The sequence below is a fragment of the Macaca nemestrina genome, chromosome 1, assembly GCF_043159975.1.
Source record: "Macaca nemestrina isolate mMacNem1 chromosome 1, mMacNem.hap1, whole genome shotgun sequence".
NCBI lineage: Eukaryota > Metazoa > Chordata > Mammalia > Primates > Cercopithecidae > Macaca > Macaca nemestrina.
In genome coordinates, this window is record NC_092125.1 from 17,955,250 (window position 1) to 17,976,191 (window position 20,942).

Here is a 20,942-nt window from a genome sequence, read left to right on the forward strand (position 1 = left end):
CTCAGCCTCCTAAGTAGTTGGTACTAAAGGCATGTGTCACCACACCCAGCTAATTTAAAAGATGTTTTGTAGGCCGGGCCTGGTGGCTCATGCCTGTAATCCCAGCACTTTGGGAGGCCGAGGCTGGCAGATCATGAGGTCAGGAGATCGAGACCATCCTGGCTAACATGGTGAAACCCCGTCTCTACTAAAAAATACAAAAAAATTAGCCGGGCATGGTGGCGGGTGCCTATAGTCCCAGCTACTCGGGAGGCTGAGGCAGGAGAATGGCGTGAACCTGGGAGGCGGAGCTTGCAGTGAGCCGAGATCACGCCACTGCACTCCAGCCTGAGCAACAGCGAGACTCCGTCTCAAAAAAAAAAAAAAAAAAAAAAAAAAGAGGTTTTGTAGGGACTGCATCTTGCCATATTGCTTAGGCTGGTCTTAAACTCCTGGGCTCAAGCTGTCCTCCTGCCTCGGCCTCCCAAAGTGCTGGGATTATAGGTGTGAGCCACTGTGCCTGGCTGGCCTTTTTTTTTTTTTTTCTTTAATTGCCAAAAAATTCTGATCCTAGCCTAGTGAATGATAATGTTTTGGTCCAAAAATCAGGTATAAATGGCTCACTTTGTTATGTGACTTTATGTTGTCTCTGAAGACACTGACAAATGAGGAACTTGCAAAATGTTTGGAACAATGCCAGCAAAACTTGAATGAGTGGTTTGTTTTCCAGGTTTATTTTGAAAGGCATTATTCATTAGGATATATATTTTGGCTGTAAGTAATTTTTAAAAGGTGTAGAAGATCTCAAACATGACAGAAAACACTAGGAAAAATCTCAGGAGCTGGCAATGACCCATGAGAATGGCTCCCAGATTAGTTTAACTCCTCATCTTCAGCGTTGGAGACGAAGGGAGACCTAATTCTCATGAGCCATCGTGGCTCAGACAACTGAGCACTTGGCCTGACTGTGGACCACAGTCCTAGAGTAGTCCATTTTGGAATAGCATACAAATTCCAGGTGTAAATTACTAAGCTTGTTTTTATTTTTACTTAAAACATTTTTTTTTTTTTTTTTTTTTTGAGACAAGATGGTCTTAATATGTTGCCCAGGCTGGACTTGAATTCCTGGGCTCAAGCGATCCTCCTGCCTCAGCCTCCCGAGTAGCTAGGACTACAGGCACAAGCCACCATGTCTGGCTACTTTTTAATTTACCTGTAAATATTTAAGGAACAGGTTTTTGACCACTGGGTGCTCTGGAAACACTTAGAGGTTTAGGGGCTAACAGCATAAACCATACCTGTATTTTAAGGACTGAAGATCAAGTTTCAGGCCATGCTCTTATTTCCATTTGGTAAGGCTTCCCCTAGCAACGTTAGCAGCAGAGAAAAGTGACAATGAAAAGGGCATCCAAAGGAAGACAGGATTTTGCAGTAGCCAGCCAGGGAAGGGATCAGGGTCTCAGCGTCCAGGGCAAACATGCACTCTCTGCCTCCTTTATGCTATCATTTTCCCCTGGGTGGGGTTGCTTCCCAGCCATACATGCATCTGCATGGCTCAGTTCAGCGTGCTCTGTGGGGCACATTACATTAGCACGGTGGCTGGCCAGGATTGCGTGAGGTGAAGGGGCTGGACGGGGATGCCTCCAGAACCTCAGTCTTAGGATGAGCTGAATTTGCCAGGACTTGGCTACAGAGCCCGATTCCTCTGCTGACAAAGTAGAAAAGCATCATTACAGTAACCGTGGAAACTCTTACCTTAATCATTTATTGCCTCGTTTGGACCGATGGTGAAAGGAAGCATTAGACTGTTATCAGCCTAAGGGGAAAAAAAGCAAAGTTCCACTCCATATCACCACCTCTTACACCCTCCCAGCACTGCCCACCCACTTCGCCCACCAGCTGGTGGCCTGGCTGCTCCCAACATTGCAATTGTGCTGTTATCATTTGCTGGATTTTCTCAGCTAGGATGACTGCTCCCCTTCTCTCCGATGGATGACCTCAGGGTCCACCCAACTTTGTACAAGAGCAGGTCTGACAGGACCAGGCCCATGATGGAACTTCCGGCCACAGGGTCACTTGGCATCAGGTGTGAACATTCTATGTTCCAAACCTATCTATCCTTCAAGCTCAGGCTCCAGTCCTCAGGAGGACTCAGGCATCCTGAGATGAATAGAAATACCTATTCCTGTCAAAGGTTTTCTTTTCCTGCCCACAGGGCCCGACTAGCTCCAGTAGCCTAAGGGCATACACAGTGTTTGCTTGTCACCTGGCAGCAGGTTCCACAGGACAACACTGCTTCCAACCAAGAGACCTATTTGGCAGCTGAGGAGGTGCAAGACAGGTGCGTGTTCCAGGGCCCATGATCCTAAACTGCTGGTCTGGTGGAATGACGGGGGAGGCCGGGTGCAGGTGCAACTGAGGTGCCATCTCAGAGGCACCTGTGAGGAGGAGGTGGCATCTGCCAGAATGCAATTTATGCCTTAAATCACCCTAAGCACAGCCATTACACTTAGAAGGTGCTGTGTCCCCATGAAATGACTGACTCCCAAGGACCCACTTGGGGAACTTGGGATTCCTGTTCCCACAATTCTTGGTTCTGTGGACTTAGAGACGCTCTTTCCCAAAGAGGGGAGCAGGGCACATGGCATTCCACTGAATCATTAGCTGTGGTTGTTGTCTGGGCAAGAAGAGCCAGCACCTTGCAGGGCTGACTGACCAGCACTCTCCAGAGGAAGCAAGGCTGCTGTCGCACAGAGAGGCCAGGAGGAGCCTGTCTGCATCCTTGTCATCCAGTCAGGCATCTCTGGACACTGACCTTATCCGATTTTGATAGTAACTAGACAAGCGCAGCAATCCTGAAGTGAGAGGGGCCCCATGACCTAAGGCTTAGACCTCCCCAGGGATGAGTGTCTGGATCACACCAGCAGATAAGCTACCAAGGTCAGCAGAGACACTCACCAAGGGTGAATCTGGAATCTCTTGGACAGGAGGCAGATAGTGCAGTTGCAGCTCTGAGGCCAGTGACAGTGACAGGGAATGTAGTTGGTTCCACTGACTTTCCTTTTTTTTTTTTTCAGAGATAGAGTCTTGCTGTGTCACCCAGGCTGGAATACAGTGGTGTGATGGCAGTTCACGGCAGCCTCGACATCCTGGGCTCAAGCAATCCTCCCACCTCAACCTCCTGAGTAGCTGGGACTACAGGCATGAACCACCACCATGCCTGGCTAATTTTTTAATTTTTTAGTTGAGACAGGGCCTTGCTGTATTACCCAGGCCAATCTCAAACTCCTGGCCTCCAGCAGTCCTCCCACCTTGGCCTCCCAAAATGCCGAGATTACAAGTGTGAGTCACCGTGCCCATGTGTGAGCCACCACGCTCAGCTCCCTCTATAAGCATGGGTCAGTGGAATTCTGGAAGGGCTTCTCCCCACACTGTCTGAAACACAGACCTGGCACTGTGTTGGGTTGTGGTGGGCACTGTAATGTCCCACTAGATTCCCTTTCATGGGTGAAGGACTTATTCCCTCAGCTGCTGAGAGTGGTTAGGGAAAACAGGCCTCAGCTGCCCGCCCTCTGCAGGGACTGCCTCATCCTCTTGCCAGGGGAACCCACAATCGATGAATGATCCATGGGAGGGTGTTAAAGTCCAGTCCTCTCATCCCAAGTCAGGACAACTCCAGAGTGGAGTTAGCTGAGGCCTTTGTGGGTTTCGTGTAGCTCCATATCTCCCTCCATCCAATCCTGCTTCCTTCCCTGGGCCTCCATGAGGGTTGATCCCAAGAGCTTGCCCTGAGAAACATTGGCTCTCTAATCTCTGCATCTGCCTCCTACTCAGCTGAGCCCATTCGGTTTTCCCACAGGTAACTGGTCTTAGGGGCTGTCAGGGGCCATGTGAGACGGCTGCTCTTGAGGATCATGAGGTGAGAAAGCAGCAAAGGACAGAGTTCAGGTCAGGCATGTCTGGCCTCGGCGTGTGTAGCTGAAGGGGCAGGTGAGTCTCCCTGATGCTCACCGGTTCGCTGGGATGTTTTCCGCAGATCTCTGCGCGAAACCCGTGATCTACTTTGCACTCATGAATTGACCTTAACCGCATGGTAACTGTTATGTATCTCCAGCCCTGTTCCCTCTTGAAAAAATGAATTTTATGACCTTCCCACTGTTTGTGGTGGGGCCTTCTGGTTTATTTTTATTTTTTTATTTTATTTTATTTTTTATTTTTTATATTTTTGGAGAGGGAGTTTCACTCTTGTTGCTGAGGCTGGAGTGCAATGGCACGATTTTGACTCACTGCAACCTCCGCCTCCCAGATTCAAGCAATTCTCCTGCCTCAGCCTCCCGAGTAGCTGGGATTACAAGGCGTGTGCCACCATACCCAGCTAATTTTTGTATCGTTTTAGTGGAGATAGGGTTTCACCACGTTGGTCAGGCTGGTCTCAAACTCCTGACCTCAGGTGATCCACCCACCTCAGCCTCCCAAAGTGCTGAGATGACAGGCGTGAGCCACCCTGCGTGGCTATGTTTTATTTTTAACACAGGGTCTTGCTCTGTCACCCAGGCTGGAGTGCAGTGGCACAATCATGGCTCACTGCAGTCTTGACTTCCTGGGCTCCAGCGATCCTCCCACCTCAGTCTCCTGAGTAGCTGGGACTACAGGTGCACCACCACGCCCGGCTAATTTTTGTATTTTTGGTAGAGATGGGGTTTCACCATGTTGCCCAGGCTGGTCTCAAACTCCTGGCCTCAAGTGATTGCCCGCCTTGGCTTCCCAAAGTTCTGGGATTCCAGGCTTGAGCCACAGCACCCAGCCTAGTTTAGAGTCATATGTAATCACCCTGAGATTTCCTGGGCACGCGAAGCAGAACCACGTTGACCCTGCTACTTAGTAACCCCCAGCCCCACTGCGGGAAGAGACTGTGTGGCCTCTCCTCCTGTAGCCTCTGCCCTGTCTGGTGGGCAGTCAGGGCCAGTCTGGAAAAAGGCAGACCTGACTTCGGAGCAGGAATTACAGACCACACCTTGTCCCTCTGTTGTTGGCAGTGTCAAAAGAATTTATTTCAAATCTGCTTAAGACTGTGGTAAAACTCAGGTTTTCCAAAAGGTAATACAGAAAGTTCAACCAACCCCCAAAGACCAGAAAACACAGTGTTTGCAATTCAAAAAATACAAACGCTTGTGGATACCAATACAAAAATTAGAAAAAAGTTGCTTTCCTTACCACTCCCCCCTACCCCCCGTGTTTTCAGTGGAACATCCACAGCAACAGGACCAAGAGCTGCCACCAAATACCAACAACAAGTGACCGAAAGTGGGTGCGATGGGGGAGGGGGAGAGAGGAGGAGAAATGGGGATAAAGAAAGGCAAGAAAATGGGAGTTCTGTCGACAGTCAAAACAAGGACACGAAGTTTTTTGTTTCTTGTTAAATCCCTTTGCCAACGTTAAACAAACACCTCTCATGCTTAATACAACAGCTTAGTGTCAAGGCAGCAATCCTACATCATGCATTGAACGTTTGCTGCTTTGCCCTCTCCCTGCTTCCTCTGGGTGCCAAGAAAGCCTGGGGCTCTGGATGTCCGGTTTCCAGGGCTAGGAGGAGTTGGAGAGGCTTCCCGGGCTGGGTCTCACCCAGTAAGCACCTGACACGTTCCTGCTACCGCAGTTGCAAGCGGTCACTTTCCCGAACCTGAAGCCTGGGTTTGGCCTCTCCTCAGAGCCTTACCCGAGGGCCTGGCTGGTCTGCAGTGCCTGCATCACTGGCCCACAAGTCCCTAGGCCTTCCCCAGGACTGTGCTCTTTGAGAGAAGAGCGATGGCTCCGGATGAGACTTCCTTGGAGGTCTCAACTCCCAGCTCCTGACTCATGTCCACATCAATCATTGAAAAAACCAGGGCCTCCCCCTACCTGCATAGCTCGTGCTGGTGAAGGCTCAGTGGTCATCAGTCATCTGAAAGTGACATGATGACCCACTAGCCCAACCAGCCTTCAAAACTTCGGCTCAGTTGCATCTCTTTCCACTATCCATGCTGGATTTCAAACCCACTCACACTGCAGAGACCCCTCGAAACAAAGGAGACAAGCTATGAGTTAAGAGACCCCTTAGATGCCAGAACTTAGGTAACAAAGAAGGCAGAGGCCTGGGTTAGTGTCCTTCCTTGGTTTAGAGGGGTTTCTGCACGCAGAGGCCTTGAGGCCTAGCAGTGAGACTGCTGACAGGCAGCCTGTTCACAGCACGCACAGAGCGCTGTTCAAACAGGCCTTGCCGGGAACGGAAACATATGGGGTGTTACTTTCTGTGGTCATAGGAAATCTGTCTTAAAGGTCTATTTTTCGCGCTGGAGGCCAGGCAGCTCCTTGCCCTGGTCACGAGGAGGCTTGGATGGAAGACACTGGTCAGAGAACACTGGAATCCACCCCCCTGACAGGTGTGATTCACTGAATGGGACTCATTAGCTGAGATGCCAGAGGTGAAAGACTGCACTTTTTTTCTTTAAAAATGTTATTCTATAATCCTCACAATACATCAGAGGAGGTAGGTTAGTATGACTAGGCCCATTTCAGGCGGGGATACTGAGGCACAGAAAGGATAAGAGACTGGCCCCCACCCATACCATGAATCACTATTAACGCCAGGTTAAAAGAGGGAAGTAACAGGGCTGAACTTGGTGTCTGATCAATACATCCTACCCGAAACCTGCCCTCGTATTTTTACAGCCCAGATACAGTTAAAGCTGCAGGATCCTTTGATCTTCCGGGAGGAACTGCCAAGAATGCGGTCAACAAACACAGCTACCGGCTCACTTGCAAAAGAAAAGTCCTGAAATTTTCCAGCATCAGCATCTTGAATATTTGCCAATAACATCTGTTAGATTTTTTAAAAAAACGAATTGAGGGCCACAAACCCATTAAGAAGTTCCTGTTGCTTCCAGTAAAACGTGGCCAAGGAAAACAAAGGTAACAAGTTTTGCTTTCTAGGAAAGGGGGAGCAGGCTGGGGCATCTTCAGCGAGTAAAAATTCAAGACCCAACAGGTTGGCATCTGCTGGAGGTGGCTCACCCCATTTCCCCCTACCTGCCCCCTGAAGACCCTTGGAAAATCCTGGGCTTGGGTATCAAGATAAAGGCTGGAAGCTTTGTCACATACAGGCTTTCTCTGGAACAATGCAGCCGGAAAGCCACAGTCCCTCTGCAGATCCACGCATGACAAACCACTAGCATAACCTGGTGGTTCTCAACTTGTGGAGGCCCCCAGAGATATCTAGCAATGTCTACAGATACTTTTGGTTGTCACACCTAACTTGGGGGTTGCTACTGGCAGATGATGGGTACAGACCAAGGATGTTGCTAAACATCCTACAGTGTACAGAACTGACCGCAAAATGTCAGTAGAGGTTGAGAAACCCTGGCACCACCCCACAGGCTGTGCAACAGTGTTCTTCAGCATTCACATGTTGAGTCCCCCTAAGGACTGACCCTCCCTCACTACCACACAGCCAGCAGGTGGCCATGGGACCAGTAACAGCCTCCTTGACACTGAACCACCTGCCCACTGGTGCTGAAATGTGCCTTCCCAGGGGGACCAAGCCTTTCGCTTGCAGTGAGAATTAAGGCTTAAATGCAAATATCCCTGGAAGAAATACACAAAGATCCTGCATTCTGATCCTTTCCTGAGAGTGCTGTGGTGGGGCAGAGGGCAGGGGCACCAAGAGGGAGAGAAAGGGCACAAAGAGGAGGGTGGGCCTGCCCCCAGCTCTCTTGGTGAGCTACACAGTGCCTGCCCAGGCTCAATCCGGAAAGCACTACCCTCCTCAAACTTGGTGGGCCATAGGGCACCTAGGGCACTGTTGCAACTACAAAGTACATATCAGGCTGAAGATGCAGCCTGGAACTATATACAGTTTTATAGTGCTTAGGTCAGTTACCTTGTGGGTCAGTATTACTGGTGTCCTCTTTCATTGGAATCATTGTTTTCCCAAGGAGAACAGAGAGGGGAAAAGCAGGCTTTGGGGAAATACCTTCCCCTGCTTTGAATTAGGAGCTGGGATGCTATGTATGCAGTGAGGTGCTAGTGGATATTTTCGGAAGAGATTAATTTTAAAAGGAAAAGGCATACACTTTGACCACACTTGCTCACTAGCAAAGAACAACTGCAGAACACATTACAGAGGCACTATTTACAATGCAATGGAACTCGACATTTTAAAACTACTTTGAATTCCTTTTTCACTGAAACTGCTTGATAGATTTACACCAAGTTACTCCCCAGCCAGCCCAACTAAAGCCTCATCTTGATATCATTTCTATGTACAAATATGCCACCATGATGTAACATGTTACGGAATTCGATGGTGGATGAGAATTCCATGACTTGTCATTTCTACTCTGAAACCCGGGACCTTCCTGGCCATGAGGAGTTGATAAGTTCCTTCTTCACTTTCCTGATCCCTCAAAAACACAAGTGTGTGGCACGGACCTGCCCTTCTCTTTGAAGTCAGAACATTGAAGGTGTTTTGTGCTGAAGACGGGAGAGGCGTCTGTGAAGGAGAGCTGGATGCCGTCCCAGGCATCGGCCGTATTGCTTCTGGGCTCCTGGAGGAGTCAGAAAAGGGAGGTTCTCAGCCCCCAAGCTCAGGGCAGCAGTCGGGAGGAGGGAGTCCTTGCTGCACCTCTCTGGACTTCAGGGAATTTTTTTCTGAAAGAGGCCACCAGATCTGTGGGCATTTCCCTCCTGCACTTTCCACTTCTCTCCTGACCTGGATGCTGCTCCTTCAAAGGAGTTAGGTTCAGGGTAGCTCCAGGCAGCTTGTGCTCCAGTGATGGGCGATTCCTCTGCAGAGCTGGGGTCCCCTGGTGACCCGGGCTGTGGTGACGGTAGAGGCTCCACAGCCTTCCCCGGGACTCCCCTGTGAGAAGCCGCTGTCACCAGGCAGCCCTGCGTAGCCCACTGTCATTCTGGGGGCAGGGTGTAGGTCTGTTTTTTTCAGAAGACAGCTAGACACTTCCCAAAGCTGATAGCTTCCTCAGGCCTAGGAAAGTGGTGACTGCTCTTCATCCTCAATCTTTAGGGATCTTCTCCATGCTCCAAGCCATGGCCACCCAGAGCTATGGCCAAGGATGAAGCTGCAGGGATATGGGAGACAGAGGCAGCGGTGTGGGCAAGCACACAGGGTCCTAGGTCTTTTATGTTACCTCCAAGGGCTCTGGACGGGGCTCTGGGATGGGAGGAGGAGAGCCAGAAACCGCTTGGTGAGATGACAAGGAAGAGGCAAGACCTAGACTTCCACGAAGCAGATGGCTCCCAGGCTCTGCAGCAGAGGCTGCAACACAGCACCAAGCAGCTCCTGCAGACGGGGCAGCTGGCCTTGCCGGCCACATCGCAGAGACAGCGGACCAGGCGGCCTTGCAGACCAAGAGCATGAGCTTTGAGGTAGGATTGTCGGGCCTGCTGAGTGGAGGCGGGGGACCTGCATGGCTCTGGCAGGCGGTTACTCAGAAAGCAGGTGTGGTATCTGAACAGGAAGGCAGAACCAAGGATGCACAGTCGGTGCCGGTGTGCGGGGCGAGTTTTTATAAAAATCCAGTCCAGCAAATTGACAAGTCACTTCTCAGCCTCAGAAATAAAATGCTTGACAAAATATATTCTTTTTAAAAGGAGAGAGAAATATTACTACCAGGTAGAGCTGGAGGTGGCAGGTGACTGGGAAGATGAGAGGAGGGAGGAGAGGAAGGGTTCCCTGGGAACAAGAGCCCGGCGGGCTCAGAACCCCTGTCGTGAGCTGTCTCTGAGAGGTGTGGACGACTCAATGTGGATCTCAAGGGAGAAGCCTGGTGTTTCCGGAGTCCCGCCCTGGCAGGTCAGACTCGGCACACCCAGTCTCACAGTGGGAAGCTGGGAGACAAGGTACCTGATATTGCTCTTCTATTTTCTGCCTTCCCCAGAGATCCCGCCCACTGCATCAGGGCAGAGCCGTCCCTGCCTGCCACAGGGGCCACTTGTGTCATGATGCTTTCATAACGACAATAGGGTGGACTGACTAGAAGAGGCTTTCCCAGGGTCTGCCATCTTAAATGCTCATGAGTCTGAGAGTGGTTCTGCTCAGAAGAGCAATCTGGATGTGTTTTCAGTTAACTTCTTGGGTTGCCAGTTTCAGAAAGGAGCCACCACCAGGTGAAGACGTCTGACATAGTTGTTAAAATTCTTGTGTTTTCACGTGGATTTAAGAACTAAGAACTGAGTGAATTAATTTTAGGAGACTGTTGTGTGTGTGTGTGTGGGGGGGGATGTGTGTGTGTATGTGAGAGACAGAAAGAGAGAAGGAGGGAGGGAAAGAGAGGGAAAGATGGAAGAAAGAGAGGCAGGGATGGAGGAAAGTAAGAGAGAAGGAGGAAAGGAAGAAAGAGATTGAAGGAGGGAGGGAAGGAGAGAGAGAAGAAAAGAGAGAGAAGGAGGGAGGGAGAAGAAATGAAGGAGGGAGGAAAAGAGAGAGAGAGAACACAATTGGCTGACTAATAAAGGAAGCCATTTTAAAAGGTTCTCAACACTTCAGTGAGAGAGGCAAAAGTCTAGCAAGAATGATTAATATCCCTTTCTATCAATCCTGCATTGGGTCTGCAAGTGGCAGGCACTACTAAAGACTCTAGGACCAAGAAGCTAGAAGATAACTTTCTCAGCATGATGAGAATCTGCAGTCTTGGGACTCTGAGGAGGCAGGGTCCCCGCAGAGGGCCAACATCCGGGGTGTGGGATTACAGCGCAGCTCCTGACTGCCACTCTCAGGAGGCCAGTCTCAAAGTCTACCTTCTTCTCCCTCCAAAAAAAGACAAGCTTTGAAAACAGCTGGCAGGAAACACAGACATGAAGCCCGAATGCTGACTCCCTTGAGAAAGGTCCTTCTTGGGGAGCGTTCGTAACGTCTGGGTGGAATAAGGGTGACACACGTACCCGCCTTTGCCACTGACAGTGGCAGCTGTGAGCATGGCCCGTGGACCCATTCCCCATGCCCCCAAGAAAATGTTTCTATGACATTCCACGCTGCCAGGTTGTACCCATGACTTGCATATCTTGCTTTTGTGGGTTATTTGAGCTTAGTGAGAATGGTGGGCATTTTGCCTGTGAATGTCAGTGTCACAGGCGCAGTGCCAAGCTGGAGCGGAGCTAATTGCCTGACAGCTTTGGCCGCCCCAGGTTAGTCGGCACTTCCAATCCTGTGTGCAGGGTGACCTGGAAAAGAAGACAGGGGAAGTGAGGGTGGGAGAGGCTGCTACAGGGGCCCTGAGTGCTCCAAAGGCACCGCAGACACCGGCAGGATCCCCTGCTGGCTCCAGGGCCATCCATGCAACAGCTTAGGGCTGCTGTAGACTGGTGAATATTATGTCACTCAATATCCCTAATTAAAGGCTATGTTGGTTTGCACCTCTTTCCTCATAATAAGAATCACCCAGCTGACTGGTTCCTCATTTTGCCAGAGCTGCCAGAGCCGGGCAAAGTAGATGCTGTCCCAGGAGCACGGCTCTCATGCACTGGCTCCCGTGGTTACATATTTGTGTCTACTTTCTAGCCACGACCTTCTTTCCTTTCCTACTAATCCCATTCTATTAACTGTGAGGAATAATAGCCAACCTTTTATTTTTTTGATTAAAAAAAGCTTATTTGTTCATTGGTAGAGATGGAGTCTTGCTAGTTCCCCAGGCTAGTGTCAAACTTCTGGGCTCAAGCAATTCTCCTGCCATGGCCTCCCAAAGTACTGGGGTTACAGGCGTGAACCACCATGCCTGGCCAAGGCTATCTTTTATTTTATTTTATTTTTTTGAGACAGAGTCTTGCTCTGTCACTCAGGCTGGAGTGCAGTGGCGCGATCTCGGCTCACTGCAAGCTTCACCTCCCAGGTCACGCCATTCTCCTGCCTCAGCCTCCTGAGTAGCTGGGACTACAGGCATCTGCCACCACACCCGGCTATTTTTTTTTTTTTTTGTATTTTTGGTAGAGACAGGGTTTCACCATATTAGCCAGGATGGTCTCGATCTCCTGACCTCATAATCTGCCCGCCTCGGCCTCCCAAAGTACTGGGGTTACAGGCGTGAGCCACCATGCCCAGCCAAGCCTATCTTTTAGGTTGCCACAAATCCCTTTTGCAAATGAGTAGAAGATCAAATCGATCAATCAGTGATTGGTGTAGACTCCTCAATATTCAGGGCCACAGAACAGGACCCTGCCTCTCCACACTCCAACTCCCCATCCCAAGTGGAGGAGGACTCTACTAAGACGATGGATGGCACCTTTGTGTTTCTCCCTTCCTCTCACCCTCCTGGGCTCTCATTCTTGTCTCTCTGTTTCAGGCCTCCTGAGCTACCAGCACTCCCCAGGGACTGGGCTCAGCCATGAGGTCTGCGTCTCCAGAAGCTGCCACCTTAGGGCCCTTGGGTGTCCCAAGTGAACTAGTTAGAATGGAACACCTCTAGGAAATGTCCAAGGCAGTCCACTCAATAAGCTCTGTCTGGGAAGGCTCTGTGGTCAGCTTCTTTATGGCCCACTCTGCCCATGGGCACTGCAGAGACTTGTGGACAAACAGTGGGGAGCAGCCAGACCAGGTCCGGCCTGGGGGAGGCGTGTACCTGCACATTGCGGTTGAGGCTGAGGGCTGGCATGAAGACCCCATCCACGTGGCTGAAGGCTGTGGGGCCCTGCTGCTGCCCGTTGATGAAGAAAGTGAGGGTGTGCTTATTCAGGTCCAGCAGCACGCCCACGGTGGCCCCCTTGCACACGCCGCCTTCCGTCCTGGGAAGAGAGTCCCCAGGAAGACCATCACCATACCCAGCCTGGGATGTAGGAGATTAACTCAGGAGAATTATTTATTTATTTGGAGACACGGTCTCACTCTGTCACCCAGGCTGGAGTGCAGTGACGCCACCTCGGCGCACAACAGCCTCACCCTCCCAGGCTCAAGAGATCCTCCCACCTCAGCCTCCCGAGTAGCTCAGACTACAGGTGCATGACATGAGACCCAGCTAATTTTGTTTGTGTTTTTTGTAGAGACAGGGGTCTCACTATGTTACCCAGGCTGGTCTCGAACTCCTAGGCTCAAGTGATCTTCCCACTTTGGGCTCCCAAAGTGCTGGGATTATAGGCATGAGCCACCATGCCCGGGCAGGAAAATGATTTATAGGATGCTGGGAACACCCTCACTTAAACATGGCCCCCAAGGTGGTGGTGGGGTGCTCTCCTGGCATATGAGCCTTCTCTCACAGTGGACACGCCTTGTTAACAGGCCATGATGAAGACTCCCCTAGAGGAACCAGGCTGTTCAGCCCCCTCTTCCTGAGAGCATCTGGGATCTGCGTACTAGAAAAACCGGGTTCTGATGAGTAGGTCCCATTTGAAACTGTGGAGCATGCAGAGTGGGTAAGAAAGGCACCTTTTCCTGCCAAAGAAAGTAACTGACTTGGTGCCCTTTTCTGTTTTAGGCAAGTGAGGATGCTGAGGTCGATGAAGATGTGGACATCCAGGCCTTCAGGAAATTTTGAAAGGCCCCTACCCTACATTGGCTTATCTTCCCAGAAACATCCTAGGGTCCCTCGAAAAGCAGTGTATGGCAGGGAGAAGGGTGCTGAAGTTAAAATCAAGTTCTCTGTTGGAGTCACCATCCCACAGGTGACCAATAGCGGAACCTTGAGAACATCCATTCTGCTCTTGATCAGCGTTGGCAATGTCGTACTTCGTAGGTGGTAAGAATTCACATCCACCTGGTGGAAGCGAATCTGTTAATAAAAGTAAGGAACATGCTCCCAAGAGGGGCTTGGCTGACCACGTCTTCTCCCATGGGCCGAATCCTGTAGACTCCCCTTCCCTTCCCTGAGGTGGTCTTCGTTTTTGAGTGGATGTCTCTCCCTGTGGCCCAGGCTGAAGTGCAGTGGTGCAATCATGGCTCACTGTTGCCTGAAACTCCTGGGCTCAACGGATCCTCCCACAAGCCTCCCGAATAGCTGGGACTACAGGCACACACCATGCCCAGCTAATTTTAAAAATATTTTATAGAGACGAGGGCCTCACTATGTTGCCCAGGCTGGTCTTGGACTCCTGGGCTCAAGGGATCCTCCTGCCTCAGCCTCCTGAGTAGCTGAGACTACAGGCTTGAGCCACCGCGCCCGCTCAGGGCTGAGGTTTTAGCCTTAATCTTAGCAACGCCACTCTGCTAAGAAAACCTTGTCTGTCCTTCCAGATTGAGAATGAGTTGATCTACTGGACGCTGCTGGTTGGGCAGAGGGAAGGTGAGCAGCGAGAAGGATTCACGACAGGAAGTCCCAAGGAGGACTTGGTGAGCGGCCCGGCCCAGACAAGTGTTTCCGGAGAGGGCAGGGCTTCCCCGAGGGTGCCCCGGCAGGTGGGAGAAGGGAACTAAAACCGCACTGTTGGTGCTATTTGGATACTGACCACCGGGTGGCGGTAGTGACCCACGGGAGGTGCAGAAATGAGTCCGACCTAAGCAAAGCCTCAGGCCCAGTTAGCTCTGGGGTCCAACTTCCCGGCTGCCTCGACTTCCTCCCAGATAGCGCTTACCCTACCTGATCCACATCCCAGGGTGGGAGAAAGGGGCAGATTCTCTCTACCTTCTCATGGCCCCACTTCCCTTCTGTTTTTCTTACTGAGGTGGCACCAAGGGGCCGTCAAGGACAGCAAAGGCCCAAGAAGTGCTCGGCAGCCCTTGGGAGGAGTGTGGTGGCCAATGGCCGGGAGGGCTGGGGAGTCCGCACCACACAAACCGAGGCTGGGGTCCTGGGCTCAACCCTGTGTGTGTCAACTGGCCGCATGGCCTGAACCATTGTCCGACCTTCCTAAGCCCAGGCTTTTAATTTATTTATTTATTTTGTAGAGAGGAGGGTCTCACTATGTTGCCCAGGCTGGTCTTGAACTCCAGGACTCAAGTGATCCTCCTGCCTCGGCCTCCCAAGTAGCTGGGACTACAGGTACACAGCACCATGCCTGGCTAATTTTTAAAATTACTATTATTTATAGAGACAGGGTCTCACTAAGTTGCCCAGGCTGGTCTCAAACTCCTGGGCTCAAGCAATCCTTCTGCCTCGGCCTCCTTAAGTGCTGGGATTACAGGTGTGAGCCACCATTCCAGTCTAAGCCCCACTTTTATAATCTGTAAAATGGCAACAATAATAGCACTTTTGCAAGGATTAAATGAGCTCAAGATACATTGAGTGCTTCCTACAGCACTGAACACAAGTAAGGGCTTGACAAATGCTTCTTGTTATTACTCCTGCCAGCAAACAGGGTATCTGGGTGCCAGTTTGGCTTAAGCAAGCAGAGACGGAGCTGATGGGCCTGGACTTGGCCCCTCTGTGGGTAAGAGGGAGAATGGCCAGCTTGCAGGGTCTGGGCAGAGGCGCAGAGCTGCCCGCCTCTTCCCCAGGACTCAGGAGAGAAGGGGCCCTGCCTACCAGCAAAGAGGCAGGCAGACAGGGTCCTGAGGGCCCTCGGGCAAGTCCTTGGCCCAGATTAGACCTGGCTTCCCTGAGAAAGAAGAAGCTGGTCCTTGCTCTGCGGGAAGGTGCCCTAGGGGCTGTTATAGGAGCTGCGGGTGGGCCCAGAGCACTGAGAGCCTCCAGGTCAATTTTGCCTGGGACTGGGGCCAGCGAAGTCCATGTCAGCTTCTTGAAGTTCCCCACCCCTTCCTGCTGTGGAGATGGCCCTTAGCAGACCGGGAGCAAGGCTCCGTAGCAAGGAGGCGGCGCCAGGTGTCCGCAACTTACAATTCTCCATTTCTGGCCTTGGGGATTCTTCACCCCCACATCCATCCCCACATGCCGGCCAGTTGTGAGCACAAAATCCCTGGGAGAGGAGAAAGAGTACGGGGCTATGGTGCAGGTGTGTCGGGGGGGTGGGGGCACTGCCTTCTCTGTGTCTGAGTAGAGAGACCAAGGCACCCTGGAGAAGACCAGGCCTCGGGGGCAGTCCCGGAGGACCCATCCCCTTCTGCCCTCCTAACAGAGGCCCCAGTAGTGACACAGGCCAGGACCTGAGTCTCCTGTGTCCACACTGGCAACCCTACTCCCAGGGCCAGTCTCAGGGCAAAGCCACAGCTGTAGGCACCCTTGGCAGACTCGTTTTAGTAGTGAGCACCCCAGCCATGCCCTCTGCTACTGCCCTGTCGAGGGCCCGGCCCTGCTGAGGCTCAAGCCCACATAAGACCAGGGCAGTGGCCAGGATCACTGCAGGCAAGTTAGTGGCAATGACCTGGTCACAGCTGTGAGGACATCAACCTCAGTGGTGCCCATTAACGCCTTGCAGTGACTCAAGCTTGGGTTGACAGTTGCAAAGGAAAGTGAAGCTGGACCAGAAAGAAAACTACGAGCTCCATATTCCAGCAGAGGACCACCGTGTGGCCTGCTGGGTAACTTTGGAGACCCATCTGTGCAGGTGCTGTGCAAATCACCATAACATACCCTCATCTGGGCTGCAGGCCAGTTCTATGTGGGCAGAGTCAAAGCTTCCTAGAAAATGGAGATCAAAGTGGCTGAAAATACCTCCTCCCAATTCCTGCTGGCTTTGGGGACAGCAGAAGGGACACTGGTCTTCAGGACCCTCATTCCCAAACAACCTGTGTCCACGGGAGGCAGGATGGGGCCCAATCGCACCTGTTGGTATGGGAGTTGCAGTGCATGAACCAGCTGCGGTTGTTGTCCACATACATGGCCCAGGCCTTGTCATCCTTGCCCAGCATCATGTCCTTGACCACGCTGGCCCTGGCCACCCCGAAGGCGGGGTCTGGGTGGTTGTCGTACCGGTCCACGTGCAGCTCCCAGTAGTGCACACCCTTGGAGAACGCAGCTGTGCCCAGCACCACCCGGTCATCATAGCTGCTGCAGGTGGCTGTCTGGTTGTCGTTGGATAAAATGATGTCCCGATGCCCAGAGTTGGGGTCAAATGTGAACCAGGCCACTAAAAAGGAAGGAGGCGAGAGGAGCAGGGTCAGGGGATGGAATTTGCCAGTAGTTTCTAACTGGCTCAGAGATACAAACACACTTGCTCCTGTTAGAAGGTCGGCACCCAGGAGTGAAGGTTCTTTCCTGTATGATTACCGTACACGTGCACACACACACACACACACACGCACACACTCACACACACACTCACACACATGCCCTGCTCTGTGTTCATCCAAGTTACTAGACCTACGAGCCTAGCCTTGCCAAGGATTTTCAGGCCTCAAAGCCTCAAATCTAGATGCATTTCCCGGTCTTGGTTTCTAAAATCCTTCCAAACGCTCAGACACGTTGTAAGTACAGGAGGAAATAGGCGGGGTGCGGTGGCCCACACCTGTAATTCCAGCACTTTGGGAGGCTGAGGTGGGTGGAGCACTTCAGGTCAGGAGTTTGAGACCAGCCTGGCCAACATGGCAAAACCCCATCCCTACTAAAAATACAAAAATTCATGGCCGGGCATGTTGGCTCACACCTGTAATCCCAGCACTTTGGGAGGCCGAGGCGGGCAGATCACGAGGTCAGGAGATAGAGACCATCATGGCTAACATGGTGAAACCCCGCCTCTACTAAAAATACAAAAAAATCAGTCGGGCGTGGTGGTAGGCGCCTGTAGTCCCAGCTACTCGGGAGGCTGAGGCAGGAGAATGGTGTGAACCCGGGAGGTGGAGCTTGCAGTGAACCGAGATCACACCACTGCCCTCCAGCCTGGGCGACAAAGTGAGGCTCCATCTCAAACAAACAAACAAAAAAAATTCGCTGGGCATGGTGGTGGGCACCTGTAGTCCCAGCTACTCAGGAGGCTGAGGCAGGGCAATCACTTGAACAGGGTGGCAGAGGTTGCAGTGAGCCAAGATTGTGCCATTGCACTGTGACCTGGGCAACAGAGTGGGACTTCTTCTCAAAAAAAAAAAAAAGAGAAAAAGAAGTACAGGAGGAAATAGATATTGATGAGCCACCTCGTGGGTGGGAGATTTGAGACACAGAGAGGTGAAGTGATGGGCCAAAGTCACAAAGCTCAATTCTCCATTTTGCAGCCCATCAGCCACTGCCCCCTTTTGCTCCCCAACCCCCAAGTTTGTTGGAAGTGAGGCCCTTACTCTAAAGTCATGACCACAGTGCACAGGGCAAGGACCGCTCGTCTCTAGGCAGGAGAGTCTAGAGACAGAAGCGAGCGAGCTCTCCTCTAGGGGTGGACAAAGTGGACTCTGCAGGTGGCACCATTTTCAGAAAAGTGTCCCTGGCTGGGTCTTTTGACACCAGCATCTGCTCCTGCTTCTTCTCCTCCCTGCCTCTAGGAGACCATCCAGCGGTGGCAGTCAGAGGACGTGTAGACTCAATGATGAAAACGAATACAGGATTTGCCCTCTTCTCGGAGGCAGTGGGGAGCTGGAAACTGCCTCTGCAGCCTGGGCTGGGCCACGCCGGGTGGGGCAGGACTCTCTTTGGAATATGATTTCTATTTCTCTCATCGCTCCCTGCTAAGAACTCAAATGATCAAAATTCCACTGAATTAATTTCAACATGCTGTTGTTGCCCAAGACCTAGAAGGCTGGGTAGGTGTATAAACCACTGCATGTGAGCTCCAATGCTGGGGGTTAAAGAGCCCTCTTCCGCTGTGAGAAAGGCTCAAATGTAGGGACTGGTGTGGGCCCACTGTATCTATCGTGGTGTTTTCTTGTCTGGGACTGTCCTACTCACTCCTTGGCCCTTGAGAAGTGGGAGAAGTTTAGCCTCCCTCAGCTACTTCACATTTAGTCCAGCACAATGGGGTAAAGGAATGTTTCTTTCGTGGCTTGTAGGCCACGTGGGTGCAGCAAGGAGCTGTGTGTGCAGAGCAGGGTGAGGCGTATGCACCTCCACAGGCCCCTCCGGCCCTGCACTTCCTCCCTCCACCATCTTCAGCAGCTCATCCTTTGCCCTGGTCCACGGGATGAAATGTGGGTTGGCCCTAGGAGTCAATCTTTGTCCTTCGGGAGGCCACCTATGGTCCCAGAAGGGCGCGCCCTTGGAGAACCCAGATGTGCCTAGCACCACCCCCACCCCCACTCCGTCATCACAGCTGCTGCAAGTGACTGTCTGCTTGTCATTGGACAAAATGATGAATCTGTTCTTCCCACTAAGAGATCCCGATGCTCACCATCGGACGTCTGCAGGACGACAGTTTTACTGTAAGGCCCGACACCAGAAGAGTTGAAAGCTTTGACTCGGGCGTTGTAGGTGCTGTTGAAGTGAAGACCGTCGATGGTACACAAAGTCTCCTTACCGACGTACACTTCCTGAAAGAGAGCAATGCTGCTCACCAGGCTCCTCTAGCATTTGGAAAATTCCTCTCAGCAAATGGCTTCTGGAAACACACTGACGTTAAAAGTGCTTTTGCCAGGCGTGGTGGCCTGTAGTCCCAGCTACTCAGGAGGCAGAGGTGGGAGCATCGCTTGAGTCCAGACTGGGCAACATTGCAGGACCCCATTTCTAAACAACTTTTGTTTTAATTTTTTTGAGGGACAGAGTCTTGCTCTGTTGCCAGGCTGGAGTGGAGTGGCGTGATCTCGGCTTACCGCAACCTCTGCCTCCCAAGTTCAAGTGATTCTCCTGCCTCAGCCTCCCAAGTAGCTGGGACTACAAGCATGCACCACCATGCCCAGCTAATTTTTATATATATATTTTTTAGTAGAGATGGGGTTTCCCTATATGTTGGCCAGACTGGTCTCGAACTCCTGACCTCAGGTGATCCTCCTGCTTGGCCTCCCAGAGTGCTGGGATTACAGGTGTGAGCCACCATGCCCAGCCAAAAAATTTAAAAAAAAATTCTTACCCAAATAGAAGGTAATAAAAAGGGAAATTGCGTTCAGTCATGGCTGGCTCACAGAACTTGACTAACTTGGGCATGAATTCCTTACTACCGGCTGCCTGGCCCCTCTGCCTGTGAGGTGGTGAGGCGTGATGGAGTCCTGGCGAGGCGACTTCTCAAGTCTGCAGCCAGCCAGGATACTGACCGGGAACATCCTGACTCTGCCAAGGTCAACCTGGTCTACAAGACTATTGAGCCACAGGGCACATCCACTCCTTTGTCTCCTCCCACCCCTTAGGCTGGCATTTTCCACTCCTTAGCCCTCCTGGAGCTGCTGTTTTCCTGGTCTTTCCAAAGGGTGAGACATTTCTGCATCAGACCCCAAAGATACTTTTCTTTCTTTCTTTTTTTTTTTTTTTTTTTTGAGACAGAGTCTCACTCTGTCACCTGGGCTGCAGTGCAGTGGTGCGATCTTGACTTACTACAATCTCTGCCTTCCAAGTTCAAGTGATTCTTGTGCCTCAGCCTCCAGAGTAGCTGGGACAACAGGCATCTGCCACCATGCCCGGCTAATTTTTGTATTTTAAGTAGAGATGGGGTTTCACCAGGTTGACCAGGCTGGTCTCAAACTCCTGACCTCAAGTGATCCACCCGCCTTGGCCTCCCAAAGTGCCGGGATTACAGGTGTGAACCACCGTGCCTGGCCTCCAAAGATACTTTTCTAAAGATTGACCTTGTTCCTCATTCGCTTCAAAGTTACCTTTGTCCTATTCAACCCCCAAAATGCATAGCCTTTTGCCTCTCCCATGTCATTATTTTCTGCTAATTAAATAATGTGGTCTAAGATCACAGCTAATTCATATAGGAGCCATAGCTCAAATCCAGGTCTGTCTGCATGCAATATCCATACTTTTTCCACTATAAGACCCTCTTCCTTATAAACCCTAGCCCTTGGGTCTAGCTTTTGTTAGTGGCCATGTCTCAAAGAGGAGGGACCACTTTTGAGCTCTGTGGCTGCTGCTTTTAATATTCCCAAACAGCTTTTTCTTTCTTCCCATTTCAAAAATACTGACTCTCCTGTTGTTTTCTGGTGGATGAGCTCTCTCAGTTCTTGGCTCATTTGCACAACAGGAGTGACTGGGGTCCGCACTCAGTGACCTGGCTTGAGCTACCTCATCTTGCCTCCCTAATTG

General features: G+C 51.4%; 1 protein-coding gene and 1 long non-coding RNA gene across 5 annotated transcripts in view; one reads left to right on the forward strand and one right to left on the reverse strand.

The window, feature by feature from the left end:
* The first annotated feature begins 1,404 nt into the window (after positions 1-1,404).
* LOC105499167 (uncharacterized) lies at positions 1,405-19,105 on the forward strand. Its single transcript, XR_011610502.1, has 5 exons — positions 1,405-2,320; positions 3,057-3,969; positions 6,688-13,694; positions 14,189-14,284; positions 18,257-19,105. It is a non-coding gene; the product is annotated as an uncharacterized lncRNA (long non-coding RNA).
* The window catches only part of LOC105499169 (tripartite motif containing 67), a 61,380-nt gene continuing 45,443 nt past the window's right edge, over positions 5,006-20,942 (reverse strand). For 2 of the 4 annotated variants that reach the window (XM_071074388.1, XM_011771651.3), the window contains exons 7-10: positions 19,099-19,237; positions 16,614-16,917; positions 12,585-12,747; positions 5,006-11,193 (exon numbers count right to left, since the gene is read on the reverse strand). In XM_071074388.1, the coding sequence (XP_070930489.1) occupies positions 11,128-11,193; positions 12,585-12,747; positions 16,614-16,917; positions 19,099-19,237 (672 nt within the window). In that variant the 3' untranslated portion in view covers positions 5,006-11,127. Of the gene's footprint in view, positions 11,194-12,452; positions 12,748-16,613; positions 16,918-19,098; positions 19,238-20,942 lie in introns of those variants that run through there. The other 2 variants (XM_011771650.3, XM_011771649.3) reach the window with 1 other exon arrangement.